The following is a 20,386-nucleotide window of genomic DNA, read 5'->3' as shown; positions in this document are numbered from 1 at the left end:
GTTCCTTACAATTAGCAGCAGTAGACCAGTGTGTGTGTGTGTGTGTGTGTGTGTGTGTGTGTGTGTGTGTGTGTGTGTGTGTGTGTGTGTGTGTGTGTGTGTGTGTGTTTGTGTTTGTGTCTGTGTGTGTGTGTGAGATAGATAAAGAGTGCAGTACTACGAGAAGAACAAAAAACATAAAAAATGCAACAAATATCAGCAGATCTTAAGATCAATCCTTATGTAGAAAATGCATGCATGTGAGGTCTGTGCCTGTGTGCACCGATAAGCAGGAGGAATGAGTTGCTGGTCATTACACAAACACCATTACAGAGTCTACGCTCATACTGCTATCAGACGTAGCCATCACACAAACAGGCGCACAGGACAGGCACACACGCACGCACGCACGCACGCACGCACGCACGCACGCACGCACGCACGCACGCACGCACGCACGCACGCACGCACGCACGCACGCACGCACGCACGCACGCACGCACGCACGCACGCACGCACGCACGCACGCACGCACGCACACACACACACACACACACACACACACACACACACACACACACACACACACATCCTATCTTTCCATCTCTTTTGAACTACATACATATATTCCCTTTTTCTTCTAGCATCACACAAACATCACAAACACCCTCTGTTATTATTGTTAACAACTGTTAAAGTTTTCCCACATTGGTCTCTCCTGTGTGAATACGCAGGCGGCCCTTTACATTTTGAGATGTTGTGAAGGATTTGTCAAATTGCTGACAGCTGTGCAATGTAGCTCTCCTCCTCTCTGTTTCTGAAACAGATGGATAGAGAACCAGGTTTAAACGTTTTTCAAAAGATGGAGAAACAGACACACACGCACGCACGCACGCACGCACGCACACACACAACTCCTTTGAGAATCCATTAGGATAATATTGCATTTTCAGCTACTCTCTTCTGGCACTTACATTTTTTACAGATTCTGCCGACCGCAACACTTTTCTGCTGTCATTAATTAGTCTTTCACGGTGTAACCATGGCAACCAAGCATCCTTACGTTATTATACATTACCATGCATACAGTGCACAGGTAGGTGGAGGCACTGAGGCTGTGCAGCTGTGTGTGTGTGTGTGTGTGTGTGTGTGTGTGTGTGTGTGTGTGTGTTTTATATGTGTGTGGTTATGTCTTCACCTGCAAAACAAGGATAAAAATGTTATACCAAAAATATGGGAAACGACTTAAATGACTAGAAAGGTACCCAAAAAGGAAATTTTGAGAATAAGGGGTTAACATTTTGATGACTTGAAAAATGTTGATGACAAAAATCGAAATAGTTATGTACTGAAAGTTTGAAAAATAATAAAATGTACAAACACATGTTACTTTAATATATTATATAGATTGCTTTGAAAGTCTTGTGTTCTTTTCTCTTGGCCTCATTAACACTGCCTTTGATTTAACTTTTATATAAGCAGCATGATGGAAAAGGAACGAATGAAATACAGAAAACAAGTGTGTGTCCACTTGAGTTTTTACTACAGCCTTGAAGCTCTGCAGATCTTCCCTCTGAAACACACACTGTCTAACTGTCCTCAGATCAGAGGACAATGGCAGGGTGAGAGTTACTGCTACTGCTGCTGAAGAGTGTGTGTGTGTGTGTGTGTGTTTGTGTGTGTGTGTGTGTGTGTGTGTGTGTGTGTGCCCCTTTTCTCACGACCCTCTAAAATAAAAGAGGCCTTGTCTGCTTCCATTAGTGACCTGCAGCAGCCACCCCAGATGACTGAAAGAAAGCAATGCATCTAAGAGAAAAGAGGTAAGGTGCGGACAAAAGGAGAGAAAAAAGGAGGTATACAAAAGTATAAAAGTTATAAGGGTGTCAACTTAATGTCCTTCATTTCATACTGTGACGCCCTTTAAAGCCTTGCACTGTGTTTCAAAGACGTCCAGGGATCTTTTCAACCTGCTGAATTAAACATGATGGAAATGCACACAAGCTTCACATTTTATAACCGTTTGACAGCTCTGCCCTAAATGCTCTCAATTTATAATAATAATAAGACATACGATTTGTATAGCGTGTTTCCTAATGCTCAAGGACACTTATGGATGTGTGTGTTGCAGTTTTCAGTCACTATACACGTCTTTCAAAACTCACATTTCCAACCCGTTATCTTTCAAGTTATTACACGTTGAAAACTCAATTCTGATTGGTCAATTTGGACATTCCAAAGGTCAAATCATTTTTGCTAACAGACCGTTGCTAAGGATAGCAGACCGTTGCTAAGTAGGACGCTGTGACAAAGGGACTTGGTGCAGTCGTATCAATCCGCAGAAAGAAGTCCGGTCAATTTAAACCGTCAGCTGTGATACAAACATCATGGGAGTTTTTTTTAATGTTTATTCTTATACTTGAGGAGAGCACGAAAGTTTGGATTCATGGCTTATTTCTAAACCCATTCAGTTCAATCAGGAGAGACGGTTTTGATGTAAGAATACATATTTATTGCAGAGATACACAAATTAATGTAATGGTGATTTTGGTGATTAGGCCCCGTTGTGCAGGAAGTATCATTCGGGAGGGTAGAACCGATCCGATGAAAACTCCCTGGGGTCTTGACCCTGGTGGTGGTGAATGGATAGTTGGGTTCGGTCTGAAGGGGAGGGGCTTAGCTTGACCCTGGATTCAGAGGGACAGGAGGTGAAAAGGGGGTGGAGGAGGGTTGCGTCGAGTCACCTGAAAAGACAGCTGACAGAGGGGGGAGAGCAGATTTAAAAGGGTTAGCAGAGCGCTGTGATAGGCTCTTGGGAATAGAGCGAAGTGATTGGTTAAGCTGGAGAGTGATGCCCCCGATCACTTATTGAGAGGAGAGAGAGAGAGTAGTAACAAGGAAATAGTCAATGAAGAGTAAAGACGGTCTTCCTGGTTGAACTTACGCTGAGCTTCATTAGTCAAAACAGTTCGCCAATAGGTGGAATTATCGGTACCACTTTACAATAAGACCCTTATAAAGGATTCATAAAGGGTTTATAATTAGGTTGTAAACACTTTATTAATCATTAAGAACCATTTATAAACCAGTTCTAACATACATCAACACAGGCTCACTATTTGGCAAGATGACTAAGCCTTATTGGCTACCAAGCTTACTTCGTCTTCTTCATCAGCCAGCATCCTTGGTATCTGTTGTTCACTGAGTTGATTCTCCCCCTTCCATCTTGATGTTTCTTGGCATCTCTTATGACCATTTATTTACGACTTACTAACATTTATAACTGCCAAAAGGGAGCCTTATTGTAAAGTGTGAAACAAATCACCATGTATTAATGAGTTACTACCATTTATAATAAGGCTTAGCAGTACAGATAAATGTGGGCTCACTATTTGGCAAGCAACCGGTCACAGTTGCCCTGTTTATCTCATGTCTTATAAAAGCTTATTAAGGATTTATAAAGTGTTCACAACCTAATTAATAAATGAATTACAAACTATTCGTAAACCCTTTATAAGGGTAGTCTTATTGTAAAGTGGTACCGAATTATTTGACCTTTTCACAAAACAATGTCTGTTTCCTTGTGTCTTGTCTTGATATCTGTCGATTTTGAAGTATTATCGTATTGCATGAACCAGTCTCCAACAGTAAGGAGAGCAATAACAAGAGCCGGCAGGAGGAAGAAATGCAAACAAAATAGAGGTGAACGTAAACGGAGAGGGGAGTTACAGGAAAGAAAGTAATACAGTAGTTCAGGAAACGCTACAAAAAAACACCACTTACAAAACAGGAACAGGAGTAATATTATATTACTTTATTTATCTTTTGTACAATGTAATTACAATACAAATATGTAGGTTTAAATACAAAAAAATCTGTAAATAAAGATTAAAAATAAATCCCACTGGTTTGCTTTGTTACCATCACTAAACTATGGTTTTACAATCAAGTTTATGAGGTCATTTAGTTTGCTTTAACGCGGAACACAATTAACCTACATTTATAATTTGGAGGGCGTGCAAACGAGAGTCTAAAATATATTTTAAAATGAAATAAAAGCATTGATTTCATCTCAATGAGTCTGGTCTTGGAGGAGAGAGGAGGGTTGAAAGTTTGGTTTTGCTGGGGAAACAATATCGTTTTAGGCAGGGCATGGTATGAAGTATTCCTGGGTTACATTAAGTTTCTGAGAAACAGGCAGCCAGACAGGATCGCAGCCACAGGAAGAGACGGAATAATCCAATTAAAGTGTGAAGAGTTAACGAGCAGGAAACTCAATCAGCGACAGTCCATATCCACACAATTACATTCTGGAGGAACAAAGTTTCCCCTTTCTACATAACATACAGAAACAACCTGCGTCTATAAATAAAGATTCTGCTTCATCATGTTTTCTTGTATGACTCTGAATGGCAAGTTAAAACACAGACAGCTCTGTTGATAGTGTTGCACATTTGACTATGAGGCTGTAATTAATATAATAAGCAATAATCTTTTTAAATATGATCCAAATTTGTGAGGTTTTTAAGAGCCGAGGAACACGGATTTGACTTGGCTTTGAGACAGAAGGATGTAGAAACAGCAGACAGTGCGTGGGTTGTGTGATGAATGTGTCTTTGTTCTCAATATTTTTCACACACTCTTTCTCACTCTTTTTTCATATCTTATCCCATTTTCCTTTCTTCAGACTTCCACCATCTCAATTTGTTATGACTCCATTCTCTCCTTCAATCTCTCACATACAGGCTTTCCTTTCCTTTTCTTTTTTACCTCTATCAATGTATTCTTTCTGTTACTCACTCAATCAAATGTCTGTAATAATCCCACATCCAAAACATCTTTCATTTGCCAAGCCTCTGCTCATGTTCCTCTTATCTTATTACCTCTTCTCATCAATCCCAAACTCTGTAATGAGTGCAATACTAATGCAACAGTAACGCAGCAGAGGTGAATACACAATCATATTGTACGTGATGAGACTATACCCTGTGTTTTTTAAACATATCAAAAGGAGTATGAATGCTGTAAAGTAGTGCATCGGTTTTTTTGTGTTTCCACTGAGATGTTTCTGGAGAAGATGAAGTCTGTTGTGCTGTCCAGAGTGTGTGTGTGTGTGTGTGTGTGTGTGTGTATGTGTGTGTGTGTATGTGTGTGTGTGTGTGTGTGTGTGTGTGTGTGTGTGTGTGTGTGTGTGTGTGTGTGATATCCTGAAGTTGTTTTTCATGTCCCAGCAACCCTTGAGGGAAGGCTTTAGTCAAAATGACTCATCGGGCCTCGGTGGAGCGGATATACGTGAGGTGGAAGAAACATGCCGCTATATACACTCACTGTCTCACCACACACTGCTTCATCCTATTTGGTTCCTGTCACATGACTCCCACAATGCTTTGCACACATTTTAAGCGACCTGTCGTTTCCCTCCTCTCAGCTAAAATAAATATATGGGATAAAAAAAAAACACTGCTTTAAGATTTAGATTTTTTTTAAAGTATATATAACTTGTTAAAATAAAAATGAAGTACAATAAATAAAATAATTTGGCCATAAATCTCTACTATTAGTGAGTAAGTCCTTTTGGGGCTGGAAGGGTCGGGTCTTACTTCATTGGCTAATCCTTTCCATGCTCAGCATCACTTCTCTGCACATCCACCAGAAAGAAAATATCTCACGAGTTTGGAATGCATCTGAGTCCCGCTTTTTAAGAAAGAAACCACTGAGTTGTGCCCCTCTATAATGTCCTCAGGCGGGGGGCACGTACAGTACATCCGGGGACTTGCAGCAATAAAGTAAAGGTCGGAGTAGAGCAGTGAAAGCAGGGAGGTGGTTAGCGGGTGGAGCGGAGGATTCAACCCCTCAAGTCTTGTGAGCTAGATCCTCCAAATCACAGCCCAGCAAACCGCCAACGTCTTCAAAGCTCTCATGGGAGTGTCAAGAAAGCAATTAAGATCATTATATCATTAACTCCTATGAGAGCTTTGAGCAGGTTGCCGGGCAGATTGGATGCTAGGCTAACTTTAAGACCTGCATCCCGTTTAAACTCCAGGTCTAACTCCAGGTCTAACTCCAGGTCTACAGCTTTGGGACGTCAACTCTTGCTTAAAGCTCAATCTCAAAAGTCTTCTGAAGATTGTTGGAGAAGGGGTTTGCCGCTGCAGCTGGTGCTTTGTTCCCCGGCTGCGGAGGTTTAGCCTCCAGAGCCGCCCACTTGGCCTCGAATCGATCATCTTCTTGGGGTGCTGGAGCTGTCAGCTGGCTGCCCTCTGGAGGCCAGCTGCTCCCGCTGCTGGACGTCCCGTTCTGGAGGCCCATGGAGGCGCTGCTGTGCGGCGGGAGGCCATTAAGGGCTGATGATAACAGAGGAGTGGGAGAGAAAGGTGGTGTGGAAAACCCCGGTAATCCAGGGTAGGAATGGTGCCCCCCGGTCATTCCCAGTCCCATCGATAAACCTCCACCTCCACCTGATGAGCCTGTTGCCGTGCAGAAGACGTTCGCCACCATTTGCGACGGAGTGATGCCCACCACAGGCACGCTGGCGTTGGGATATGTCATAGAGCTGGCCAGGCCGGGCATGTACGTCTGCATGGGAACGAAGGCCGGCTGGACAGGCTGGGAGCCGAACATTCCCACCGGAGCGGGGGTGGTGTCAAAAGCCAAGGGGAAGGGCTGCATGGAGCTGGGGAGGGAGCCTGAGAGCCCTGAGAGGGAAGGCTGGAGCATGGAGGCGCCGGACATACTGGGACCGGACATGGTGGGGATGGACATGGAAGGTAGAGACATAGGGGGACCAGATACTGGAGGGCCGGGTATTAGAGGAACTGATGATATTGACATGGGTGGGAGGGGCATTGGTGCCTGAGCTAATAGAGCAGGGGGGCCCGAGAGCAGAGGTTTGGACATGGAGCCGAGGGACATGGGGATGGTGGACACAGCAGATATGGAGGGGGGTCCGGGGATGATGGGGATGGAGGGGCCTGGAGGAGGGGTCTGCTGAGCCTTCACAGCCTTGGAGACTTCCTCCAGCCACCGCTCGGCCTCGGAGGGGGTGCGCCGGTGTCCACAATGCATCTGCATCGCCACAGGAGGAGGGGAGTGGAGCTCCGGCTGCACCCAGGAAGGATTACCTAGAGGGACACACAGTTATAAAGAAGTAGAAAAAGTGTGATAAATGGGAGAGTGTGGGAGAGAAACTCCCTCTGGAGGAAGGCGCACATAAAGATTGGTCTAACTTTTGAAATCAGTGAAAAATACTCAAAAGACCTGCAAAGGCTGAAACTACTGCCAATGAAATAGTGGGTGTTTCTCAATGTCGAGTACGCGTGCTTGGTAGCACATGTCTGCCGAGCATCTTGCTTCAGAAGCGAGTCAAGAATACTTCCTGGCATTCGGAAAACGAAGAGTGGAACAGGCTAGCAAGTGTGCAGGTGTGCGTCATATGAGAGGCCTCACCTTACATCTTCCGCCACAGATTTTGGAAATTGGTCCGTGCGCAAAGCATTGTGGGGATTTTAAGACCGCGGAGTCTACACATGTGCAGCCTCGATATTTCTCCAAACGGAGTACGCCGGGCTCGGTAGATTTCCAAGTATGCTGGAGATTGGAACAGTCCTTCGGCGGCACTCGATGACGTAGTATGCTTGAAATAGTGGCTCTGGAGCAGCTTTACTCGCGATTGAGAAACACCCAGTGTCTTGGTGCTCCTGTGCAATTCGCACATATTTGATTAAGGTTATTTGCAGACATTTGCTGCAAAATTATAAAATGTTGATGTAAGTGACCCTCATCAAAGTTTAGAATGCAATCTTTTTACTTAGGTATATTTATTGTTCAAGGTTCTTTATTAGTCATACAACCATAGCTACAGAGTAGTTATGTCGATGACGTTCTTAAGTCACAGGCTTCTCCAACAGTGCAACACAATATTACAGAAAAACAGACAAATATAGTGCAAGTAAATATTAAAAGTAACTGCAAAAAGAAGGAATAGTTTAAAAAAAAGTGAAATAGTGAAATAAGAGTCTATATGCAAGCTATTTGAATTATATATTAGGTAAATAGATAGATGATTACTAAGTAGCAGAATGTTATGGATGTTGTTGCAGCAGTTCAGGTGTTTAACAGTCTTATCGCCTGTGGGATGAAACTGTCTCTGAATCTGTTGGTTTTATTGTGTGTGTTGTTGTGACATGTTGCAATGTTTTGTCATTAGAATAATGAAGAAATCTCACCAAAATATATATATAAAAAAGACAGAAACTACTGTAATAGAGAATAAGACCTTGACACAGGCAGAGAGTGGGTACAAATGATTCCCAACTCAAGGTGCAATCAGTGGCTGCAATCTATTTTTGTGAAATTGAGTGTGCAATATTTGAAAAAGAATGTGACGTATGCAGCCTTTCTTACCCTGCAGGGTTCCCGGTGGTGGGGGCAGGGCGGGGGGCGCAGTGCAGGCTGGAGGACCATTTGAAGAGAAGCAGGGGTTGTGGAACATCTCCTCTGCTGGATTGGTGAAGGAGTTGTTGATCTGGCTGCAGAGAGCGTTGATGGTGCCGTCGTCCTCATCCTGCAACCCCAGGTTCATCTCTGGAGAAAGACAATGGAGATAAGGGGAATAATGAATAGGGGATGAAGATGATTTAAAAAGAGGGACGAACAAACAGAGAGAAGGAGAGGAAGATATTTAATCATTTTGCCAAACAGTCCGATCAAAAGCAGAGAAACTGGAGCCGATGCAGATTGGCTCCTAATGACCCAAAAAGCATCAGAAACATGAGATTTTCAAGACAAACACTAATCGCTAATCTGGACCTTCTTACTACAAATAAAAAGGTGACACTTAGTCACAGATGTATGCAGGCCAGGAGGAACTGTGTGAACTGCCCGATGTATTTAATTTCAGCCTGTTATGTCATTGCTTTGTGTTTCAGACAAAGGTGGATTTGGCTCAGCTTATCCACGCTTTTAAACCAACTGTAACTGATCCGCCCAGCGAGGGGATTATAGACGGCATCATGTTCCCGTCTGACTTAGGTTTGAAATACATCGTTAAAACCTCTCCTGCACAGACCGCAGATATAAATAGATATCATATCTAATTCCCCGTTCATTGTCTCCGAGGCCCTCGCTTCACAACGAGGGCCTCGGAGACGGAGGATTTATCAACGGTCTTCTCCTCTTCAGCTGCCTCCATCTATGCTTATCGTTGTTGAACACACTTGACAACGAGGAGTCTAATGATGATCTGTTTTCACATTGTGGTTACATTTTATATCATGCATATGCAGAGAATTCAACGTAGAGGCGTTGAGTAGTTTCAAATGTATACCCAGGTCCATACTAAGGCTGACCATGACGAGTGTTTATTTCCCACATTGAGAAATACGATATTTTTAATTCTTGCTATTAAGGAACAAATGGAAATCCCAAAGAAATCTGTTGGAAACTAAAGAAATCTAAATATCTTTAATTAAACAATAGACCTTAAAGGTGGGGTAGGTAATTTTGGAGAAACCGGCTCGAGATCGCTAGAATTTGAAAATACACAGCCGGAGAAAATCTGCCACTTCCTTACAGAGCCCCTCCTCCAACACACACGAACGCGCACATGACCAATGAGGGCACGAGATAATTTGTGCACAGATGGAAGGCTGACAGGCAGGTAGGCCATCCAGTTATTTTAGCCGGGCCGGCTCAGATGATTGGTCGTGCTTTTTACAGCGCCACGGCTTCCACAGATGACATTTTTTTATGGATTTTTTGTCAAAGGACTTAAGATATTCATTGTTATCGGGATGTTAAGAGCATTCCATGGAATATAACAAAAAGTGTATCTCGAGACTAGGGATGCATATCGTTGACTTTTTTACGATACCGATACCGATACCGATACCACTGAACGATACCGATACTCAACCGATACATATCGTGATACTTTCATGTTGCATAAGGGAAACATTTTATCATCCCGCAATTACTCCCATGAAGCGCTTTATTATATAGTTAACATGTCAAATGAATATTAAATTCAATTGTGGGACTTGGACCTTTTAGTACTGAACAAACAATGAAAAACACATTATCTATGAAGAAAACTGATTCTGCAATATCATTTATATCAACCATCAGGCGTGAATAGTACATCTTGTCAATGGAAAAATAAAATAGCACCAGTGTAATTAATATTCAACCTGAGATTCGACTGACCAGAGAACACATAAAGGATCATGAGATCTCGGCATTGCACATAAAACAAATAGCATCCTTAAAATCAACATTTGCCTGATGAAAGAAAACAAATCCCATCACAGTTCAGTTTTGTGCATTCATCTTCAAGAAGATGAGCATATCTGCTCTCTGGATCCAAACGGGCCCTTTCACAGCGTAGGATATCACCTGCTGAACTGAACACTCTCTCGCTTGGCACGCTGCTTCCCTGAACACAAAGGTACTTGGTTGCCATACGAGACAGCATTGGTTGGAGATTGGATGTGTTGCCACCTTTCCCAGAAATAAACTTCTTGCAGTGGTTACAGACCCCACCATTCAGACTGGCAGTGGTTACAGACCCCACCATTCAGACTGGCAGTGGTTACAGACCCCACCATTCAGACTGGCAGTGGTTACAGACCGCACCATTCAGACAGGCAGTGGTTACAGACCCCACCATTCAGACAGGCAGTGGTTACAGACCCCACCATTCAGACAGGCAGTGGTTACAGACCCCACCATTCAGACAGGCAGTGGTTACAGACCCCACCATTCAGACTGGCAGTGGTTACAGACCCCACCATTCAGACTGGCAGTGGTTACAGACCCCACCATTCAGACTGGCAGTGGTTACAGACCCCACCATTCAGACTGGCAGTCATATGCAGCCACACTTTAGATTTTCAAAAGTGACTTGGTTGCGGAGTTTCACTGCGAAATTGACATCGTAATTCCGACGGTTTGGGCACAAGTATAAGGATATTATGCCTCACTTTTATTAAAAAAAAAAAAAAAAAAAAATTATATAAAAAAAAAAAAAAAAAAAAGTATCGAAAACCGGATCTGATTTCGGTACGGTATACCGTAGCCACCAGTAACCGGTATTTCGGTAAAACCGGGAACCGGTATGCATCCCTACTCGAGACGGTTTCTCAAACTTACCTACCCCACCTTTAATATAGAGGGTAATGTGACCCATGATCAGAGTAAAGTGGCAACAGCATTTAAAAGGGACCTATTTAACTCATGTTCAGGTGTATATCAGTATGTAGTGTCTCTACTTTAAAGAGTCCTCTCCTGCTGATGTTCAGGTGTATATCAGTATGTAGTGTCTCTACTTTAAAGAGTCCTCCCCTGCTGATGTCCAGGTGTATATCAGTATGTAGTGTCTCTACTTTAAAGAGTCCTCTCCTGCTGATGTTCAGGTGTATATCAGTATGTAGTGTCTCTACTTTAAAGAGTCCTCCCCTGCTGATGTCCAGGTGTATATCAGTATGTAGTGTCTCTACTTTAAAGAGTCCTCTCCTGCTGATGTTCAGGTGTATATCAGTATGTAGTGTCTCTACTTTAAAGAGTCCTCCCCTGCTGATGTCCAGGTGTATATCAGTATGTAGTGTCTCTACTTTAAAGAGTCCTCTCCTGCTGATGTTCAGGTGTATATCAGTATGTAGTGTCTCTACTTTAAAGAGTCCTCCCCTGCTGATGTCCAGGTGTATATCAGTATGTAGTGTCTGTACTTTAAAGAGTCCTCTCCTGCTGATGTTCAGGTGTATATCAGTATGTAGTGTCTCTACTTTAAAGAGTCCTCTCCTGCTGATGTTCAGGTGTATATCAGTATGTAGTGTCTCTACTTTAAAGAGTCCTCTCCTGCTGATGTTCAGGTGTATATCAGTATGTAGTGTCTCTACTTTAAAGAGTCCTCTCCTGCTGATGTTCAGGTGTATATCAGTATGTAGTGTCTCTACTTTAAAGAGTCCTCCCCTGCTGATGTCCAGGTGTATATCAGTATGTAGTGTCTGTACTTTAAAGAGTCCTCTCCTGCTGATGTTCAGGTGTATATCAGTATGTAGTGTCTCTACTTTAAAGAGTCCTCTCCTGCTGATGTTCAGGTGTATATCAGTATGTAGTGTCTCTACTTTAAAGAGTCCTCTCCTGCTGATGTTCAGGTGTATATCAGTATGTAGTGTCTCTACTTTAAAGAGTCCTCTCCTGCTGATGTTCAGGTGTATATCAGTATGTAGTGTCTCTACTTTAAAGAGTCCTCTCCTGCTGATGTTCAGGTGTATATCAGTATGTAGTGTCTCTACTGGGACATGTCTCCATGCTTTAATGTTCAAAAAGCTCTTTTTCTCATCCTGCCTGTGCTGCAGCACCTCTTTTCACCCTCTGTCTGAAACCAGAGCCCTGGCCAGCTCTGTGATTGGTTAGCTGTCTGGCTCTGTTGTGATTGGTCAACCGCTTGGAAATGTCTCGCCCCTTAGCATTTCAAGTAGGGCCTACAATGTGTTTGAGCGCTAGCCAATAGAAGCGGGAGTGTTACATATTGATGTCACTACGTAAACAAAGGAGTCTAAGGCAGAGGAGGTATAAGGGATGGACATTGTGTGTGTAGTAGACCTTGGATTATATCTGAGAGTGTAGAGGACGCTGGAGGCATGAGCACGGTCTCACATTAAAGATTTCTATGTGCTTTGTTCTGCAAAAAAAGGCCCAGTGATCCCTCTCTCTCCCTGTGCCTGTCAATGTCCTGCAGAGTTCAGAGGCACTTCAAATGCCTGTCTGTATGTGTATATGACCTAAATCTGTTTACACAGTCACGTGTGGGGACTCGCCTCCCTTATGGGGACATAATGGAGGTCCCCATAAGGGGAATCATTAATTTTAGGGTGAAGACTTGGTTAGGGTAAGGGTAAGGGTAAGGGTAAGGGTAAGGGTAAGGGTAAGGCATGTGTTGGTTATGGTTAAGGTTAGGATAAGTCTCCAGGAAATGCATGTAAGTCAATGTAATGTCCCCTGAAGTGATGTATACATGGTATGTGTGTGTGTGTGTGTGTGTGTGTGTGTGTGTGTGTGTGTGTGTGTGTGTGTGTGTGTGTGTGTGTATGTGTGTGTGTTTGTTTTGCTCAGTTCAGTTGCAGGTTGAGGGTTTGCTTGCTGAAGGCTAACCAGAACGGCTGATTGGCCGCACAAATCAATACACACATTGTTCAGAGAGTCACAAGGGAGCCAAGAGGCAGTGTGTGTGTGGGTGTGTGTGTGTGTGTGTGTGTGCGTGTGTGTGTGTGTGTGTGTGTGTGTGTGTGTGTGTGTGTGTGTGTCTGTGAGAGAGTGAGAGTGTGAAAGAGAGAGCACATTAGGATACACACTGCACCACCACTGGATATATATATATATAAATAAACTAACCATCACGGGAGAATAAGAGACGGAAATGAAAGCAGCGAATATGAGAGTGGGAGTTGAATGTTGTGGTTTAGTATTCCAGTCAGAAGAGTCTCATCTCTCTTAATGACTATAATCACACACTGAGGGGGTGTGTCAGGTACGTGTGTGTACCTGTGAGCGGTATTACTAATTGTCCTTAGTAAAAAAGAGCTGTCAGTCACACAGGAATAGCCATGCAGAGCTGGTGCTAATTAAAATGATGGCACCACCTCAATAGAGGGCAGGCTTTGGGGTTAAGTTAAACACTGTCTGCATGAAAACACAAATAAAACTACTTCTGACATGTTGAAGGTTTATTCTGTAACATGTTTGCTCATACCTCCTCAGTGGTGCGAAGTGGAAAATGTAATAGGGCTCGAGTCGGCAAACAAACATGACGTAAGTGGAGCACAGAATCCCACATGTGTGTTTCTGTTTGTGTTTGTGTGCAGAGGCAGCGTAATGCTCCGTGACGTCTTCCTCCTGGAAACTATTTGGGGATTTGAGTTTGCAAAAAATATTGTTGTCAGGTGTTGTTTTGCATTTGCGAGGGGAAGGATCCCAACTGATTTAACTTCAGGTACCCTAAGGGCATTTTGGTTGTGTAAATAGATGAATCCCCTCTAGAAAACAGACCTTGATAATGATTGTTGGTTATTATTGTGGTCTAATTATAGCCTTGTGCATCATCATCATCATCATTTAGGGTCCTCTGTTCAAATATGCTGTTTTTGTGTAAATGCATTTCTCCAGTTGTATGTGTGATGAATATAATTAGCAACTTTAAAAGGTGTCAGTCTGGTGTGGGAAAACTGCTGCCAATCCAGCGTGTTCCCATAATGGTCTAAAATCATATATAAAAAATACAACTTAAACAGATGCTTTAAAACACTGGTTCTGAACACGAGGGTCCCAAACCCCACAAGGGGTCGCCAAAGCGTCAGGCTTTTTGATTTTAAGTTTTGTAAGACAACTTTAAGGCCTATTTCTCAGGATTTCATACATTTCTGTAAAGAATACAAGATTGAATTGTTATCTTTAAAGTTGAATTATTAAGAAGTAGCAAAAGGACTGTTGATAACTAATCTACTCTGACTTGTATTGTTTCTTTATATACATTGAAATTAAATCATGTTAAGTTTAGGGAGCCTTTTATAGTTTTAAAGGAAAATTAGCACTCCTTCTTTCAGCTGAAATACAAAGACTAAGTATCCTCCTTAATCATCCTTCATAAAATCCAGTTCAGATTAATTTTGTTCCAGCGGTCACAGCAGCAACTAACCATACACATGTTTTAAATGATGTTGTTTATGATGCATGTGTTCAAAAAGGTTTTAAACGTTTGACCCGAAGTGAATTTCTTGATTTTAGCTGTAACTTGTGATGCGTGCCATGTTATTAGAGCACTTTGAGCTGCACCTGGTGAATGAAAAGTGCTTTGATTGTGTATATACAGTACAGTATAGGTTTATACATACTTTTATACAAATAAAGCGTATTATTGACCAGGGTCAGAAGGTGAGCATGTCCCTTCAGCATCATCATCATCATCATCACTTGTGAGTGTAAGTTCTCCACTCACCAGGGTTCTTGTCCTGGTAGTCGGTCTTGCGCTGCAGCGTTGACGGCAGGTCGTTGAGGCGGAGCGACAGCTGCCGTTTGAAGGGGGAGTTTTTCTGGCTGAGGGCCGGAAACCCCCGGAAGGACCCCTGCCGCACCAGCTGCTCGATGGGCGCGTGGCGGCGAGGGATCGCCCGCGGCCCCCCGGGCTCTGAGCGGTCCATCGGGTACTCCTCACCCTCGGGAGGGGAGGCGGAGCCAGGGGGGGGGGCCGGCATGACAGAGGAGGGCTGGTCTGGAGGGAGAGGAGGAGGAGGGTGCATTACTGTTGGAAAATCGACTGTTTAATGCATTCTTGCTAAGACGCTGGAGGAGTTTGCTCTGGATGTGCTTGGTTTGAGCATTTAAGGGTGGACTCTTTGTACACACTCTGAAATGCCTTGTGACAGGCAGCAGTAAAGTTGGTCTGGAGGGAGAGGAGGGTGCATTACATGTATGTTGTACATGTCTACTTTACAGTATGCTATTTTTAGATTGTTTTTATGTCTTTTACTGGTAACTGTATTCTGTGTGATATCAATGTTCTGTGAAATGTCTATGTGAAGCACTTTAAACTGCACTTATTGTATGAAAGGTGCTAGACAAATACAGATTATTATTATTATTATATTATTACTACTTGAAAATCTACTTTTTTAATGGATTCTTGCTATGACGCTGGAGGAGTTTTATTTAGTTTTGACAATCAATAAGCAGTGTTTGTCATATAGTAATGGTTAACATAATATATGCCAATGCAAATGAGCGATTGGTCTGTGCTGATTGTATGTCTAAAAATAAAAATAAAAAACAAAACAAGAAAAACACAGACAAACAATAACAACGACGACTAAAGTAATCTCCTATCACTGCCAGTGATCCTTATACACACGAATATATGCCAGACATATTGTTGGATGAGTATATGCATGTAAAACAAATGCATATACACACATGCAACCTACACATACACATTTGCTGTATACATACATACATATATACATACATACATACATACATACATACATACATACAGACATACAGACATACATACATACATACATACATACATACATACATACATACATACATACATACATACATATATACATACATATATACATACATACATACATACATACATATATACATACATACATACATACATACATACATACATACATACATACATACATATGCTACACTTAAGCTAACCCAAGGGTCGACTCTTTTTACACACTTTGAAATGCCGTCTTACGGGCAGCAGTAACGTTTATTGACATCTTTGTCTTGTAAACTACAGTATTTAGGGAATTGAGTTTGCAGTAATCCATGTTGAATTATTTTGTATTTGCAAGGAAAAGTCTCCCATCTAATTTAATTTGAGCTAATTAAAAGGAAACTTGAAATCAAGGGGATATAAATATGGACCAATCAACTCTAGAAAAATTAACTAAAATGTTAATTAGTGTTAGTTAATATTGTTGTCTAATATAAACTTGTGCATCTGCCAGTTAATATCAAGATTCAAGGCTTTATTGTCATGTGCACATTACAGTCTAGATATGACAATGAAAAACGTAAGTCGCAGGCTCCTCCAACAGAGCAACATCTTCAACCTCCCAGATTCCTCTCTGATGAATGATTCCAGTTTGATGTGTAATGGATGTATTTACCTTTCCTCTTGTCCTGCAGCTTGTCCTCTCTGTCGCTGCTCTGCTGGCAGGTTGGGTTGGAGCGGAACGATCCCTCACGAACAAACGATGTGCGGCTGGCGTCAAATGAAGCCGTGACGCCGCACTCCTTCTCGCGGCGCTGCTTCCTCTCCAGACAGGCGGCGAAGGCACAGCCGACCGCGTGGCTCAGTCTCTCCCCCTGGAGGAGCAGAAAGAAAGCAGTTTGAAAATCACATCTACACCAGGAGGCAAAGGTGTTGGTATATAGCTTATTTCCCAGTCCAGATGCTATAAATAGGTAAACTAGCCATATTTCCCGGGGTGTTTTTATACAACTTACATTTTTAACAACTAAAGTCTTAAAGGTGCGCTGTTTTCTCTTTCCTGTAGTGTGCTAAATAGGTTTGTGTGCATGTAAATGGTCTGCAAAGGTTAAAATCCAATGTGTTTCTCTCCCACACACCTGCCTGAAACGCCTCCTTTGGACTCCTATATTTACTTCTGGAACATATTGACATCACTATGTAACACTCTCTCTTCTATCGGCTATAGGACGTAGGATATAACAAATAGGTCACAATAATAAAGAAGTTTTTCAGCATGTAATCATGTCACAGTAGAAGCACAAAGTACAAATATGAACCTGGAATGGGCATTAAAGGGCCCCTTTAAGAGATATTTTGAATGGGGGAAATAGAGCGATTTAATGTGATCTTTTTTGCCAAAGGGCAGTTTTTCATGTTTTTTGCCAGGGGTTTATAATACTATCTGTAGATTGATTTTGTCGCCATGATAGCGTCGCAACATATATACAACAATAAGAAGCATCGGATCTAATCTTCCATGCAAGATACAGTCCCAAAACTTTCTAGTTAAGATCAAAATGATGATGGGTTTGGTAGAAAGTGGGGCGGGACTGTTGGCCATTGACTACCCCTTTGTAGCACATTCAGTCTATAATCTCCATTTAACCTGCATTGATTTGAAACAAAAGCAGAATTAGGGTAACGCTGTCTTAATCGTAACGGCTTTTTTTAAGAGTAGTGTGATGTTGTTCATTTCAAAATACAGCTTTAAAGATTGGATAAGGGTGCAAATAACTTAAAAAATCTACCATTGTCAAACGTCAACATGCTCCCTGGACGACGTATGAAACTACTTCCTGCCTTTTGTAATTAATTCCACTTTCCCACCACCTCTCTATAACACTCCCTCTCTCTACACACGGCCACTATTGGAGACAGTTGTGTGTATGATGAGCATAAAGAGATATGCAGAGTGTGGGGGAAGTAGAGACAGACAGAGATGGACAGATAACTCCACAGGCTTCTGTCTAATCCCTCTCCTAATCCTGCAGGTCTGCTCTCTGCTGTCCGCATCAATAATCCAACCCCCATGAAGTGTAAGCTGATGAAACACCGCAGGATTGAAACCTCAGGGCGCCATGACAGCGTCTCTCCATCACTGCTGTCTTAAACTTACAACCTCCTCATCCCAAGGTCACATGGAAATACCAGAGGTTAAAAATCACGCTATAAAGCGGAAAAACATAGAGAGACTCTAGCGGTGGTTTAAAGGCCAAAGATTCATGAGGGAAGGATTAACCCTTATGTTGTGTTTCAAGTTAAAATTATATAATAACTACGCTCTAGTTCTTTTTATCGGAACCAGGCTTCATGATATCCTCCACAACAGATATATAAACACTACAAAACAGATTTGGACAATTTTAGCCAAGTCTGAAGGTCTCTAAAAAAGAAAGTGTATCATTTGGTGTTGGGGTCTGGGGAGACTCAGCAGAATTGTTTTGGGTGACTCGGGGTCAAATTTGGCCACATCAAGATTCATCTTTGCCTTTAGACACCCCACCCCCAGCCCTTCATACACTGTAACAATACTTTTTCGCAACATGCACCTGGTCGTTTTTTTAACCCATCCTAGCACCAGGAGTCTAGTACTAGGAGCAGCGGGCAGCTATTGTACAGCGCCCAGGGAGCAATGGGAGTGAGGGGGGAAGGGGGGAAGGGGGGTGTCCGGTGCCTTGCTCAAGGGCACCACGGCAGGGCAGGAGGTGATCTGGGACCTCTCCAAGTAGAAGTCCACACTCCATATTTAGGTCTGGTCGGGGACTTGAACCGGCGACCCTACAGCTCACAGTCCAAGCCCCTACTGACTGAGCCACTGCTCCAGCCAATGACTAGGTCCAAAGCTATTAACTTCATATTTATATAAAACTTTACCAAATCCTTACATTTTAAAAGCTTAAAAAAAACCGTTGTGCATTTTTTTCTTCAAAAATGACTTAAATAATAAATTGATACATGTACTAATTGATTAAATAAAATAAACACACATTTATAAAACCTAACCACAACTTTCAGAACTTATTTCTTGTTAACATTAATTTATAATTTTCTAATTTGACAATAGTTAACTTACTTTTGTATTACTTAATTCCTCTTATAGTGTTAATGTATGCACCATTATACACCAAAGCAAATTCATTGAATGTGTAAATCTACATGGCAATAACCCTAAATCAGATTGTCTAAATACGGACAGAAAACCCTTGGCACACATTTAACTTTCAGACGTGCCGATGAAAGAAAAGCTGAATAAAAGATTTCAGAAGTTAGCTGTACTTTTGTTACTACTATAATGAAAATCTCTAAGGTGCAGATAATGAATGGTCCGCTCACCGAGTCTTTGAGAGCCATGAAGCAGTGGCACATCCAGCGCCGGGTGGTGCCGTCTCTGCAGATGTAGGAGAAAGCCTTGTCGTAATTACGATCGGGGGCGCAGAACGAAACCTTCTCTATGGTCTGATCCACAATGAGGTCCTGAGGGAGAAGCGGATGAAAAGAAGACAGAGAATAAGAGGGAATCAGATTCAACAGCTCACACAATGCAGTCGAGTCAATCCTATAAGATATTACAAAGATGATTAACCTTTCTGTTGTACTCGGGTCAAACGTGACCTGTTTCTAGAATGTTGTAAAGTCAAAATACGTTTTTTTTTTCATATAGGCCTACTGTAGTTCAGTCAGACAACTCTGACGTGTTTCTTAATATGTTTATTAGAAGCAGCATATAGTTTGAGTTTGGCGTCTAGGCTCTGGCCTCTTCACTCCACAGATTTACAAAGAACATTGAGTGATGATTAGATAACTATCCCCCCGAGCCTACAGGTGGAAGCTGGGGTGGAAGCTGGGGTGGAAGCTGGGGTGGAAGCTGGGGTGGAAGCTGGGGTGGAAGCTGGGGTGGAAGCTGGGGTGGAAGCTGGGGTGGAAGCTGGGGTGGAAGCTGGGGTGGAAGCTGGGGTGGAAGCTGGGGTGGTGGGGCAGGGCTGGAAGCTGGGGGGGTGGAAGCTGGGGTGGAAGCTGGGGTGGAAGCTGAGGTGGAAGCTGAGGTGGTGGTGGGGCAGGCGAGCAGCAGCAACATGAAACACATCAGCAGGAACATGAACGTAGCAATAGCAACGTGAACACAGCAGCAGCAGCATAGCGAGGCAGAGGCAGGAAGACCTGGCAGCTTAAATAGAGCGGCATGTTTAGGAGAATGTGTTTGGTTGGTTGTAAGAGGGACGAGGTGCGTCACGTGTTAATGTATCATTGGTGCTCGAGTTGACTGCCTGAACTAGCTCGCAGGTTTCGCCCCATTTGTGTCTAGATCTAGATCTATACTCTCATTGAATTACGGGTGTTTTATTTAAATGTATATGATCT

General features: G+C 42.7%; 1 protein-coding gene across 1 annotated transcript; it reads right to left on the bottom strand.

Moving 5' to 3' along the window:
* Positions 1-3,780: 3,780 nt before the first annotated feature.
* On the bottom strand, positions 3,781-19,501 carry numbl (NUMB like endocytic adaptor protein; the record flags this gene model as incomplete). Its single annotated transcript, XM_034114406.1, is given in 5 exon segments — positions 3,781-7,097; positions 8,380-8,559; positions 14,969-15,241; positions 16,662-16,860; positions 19,361-19,501. Coding segments are annotated over 5 exon segments (1,818 nt in total), but the record flags the coding sequence as incomplete, so codon positions are not given.
* Positions 19,502-20,386: the final 885 nt, after the last annotated feature.

This window comes from Trematomus bernacchii, unplaced genomic scaffold (genome assembly GCF_902827165.1).
Source record: "Trematomus bernacchii unplaced genomic scaffold, fTreBer1.1, whole genome shotgun sequence".
NCBI lineage: Eukaryota > Metazoa > Chordata > Actinopteri > Perciformes > Nototheniidae > Trematomus > Trematomus bernacchii.
The sequence above is the reverse complement of the archived record's forward strand: the minus strand, read 5'-3'. Positions and strand labels throughout refer to the sequence as shown.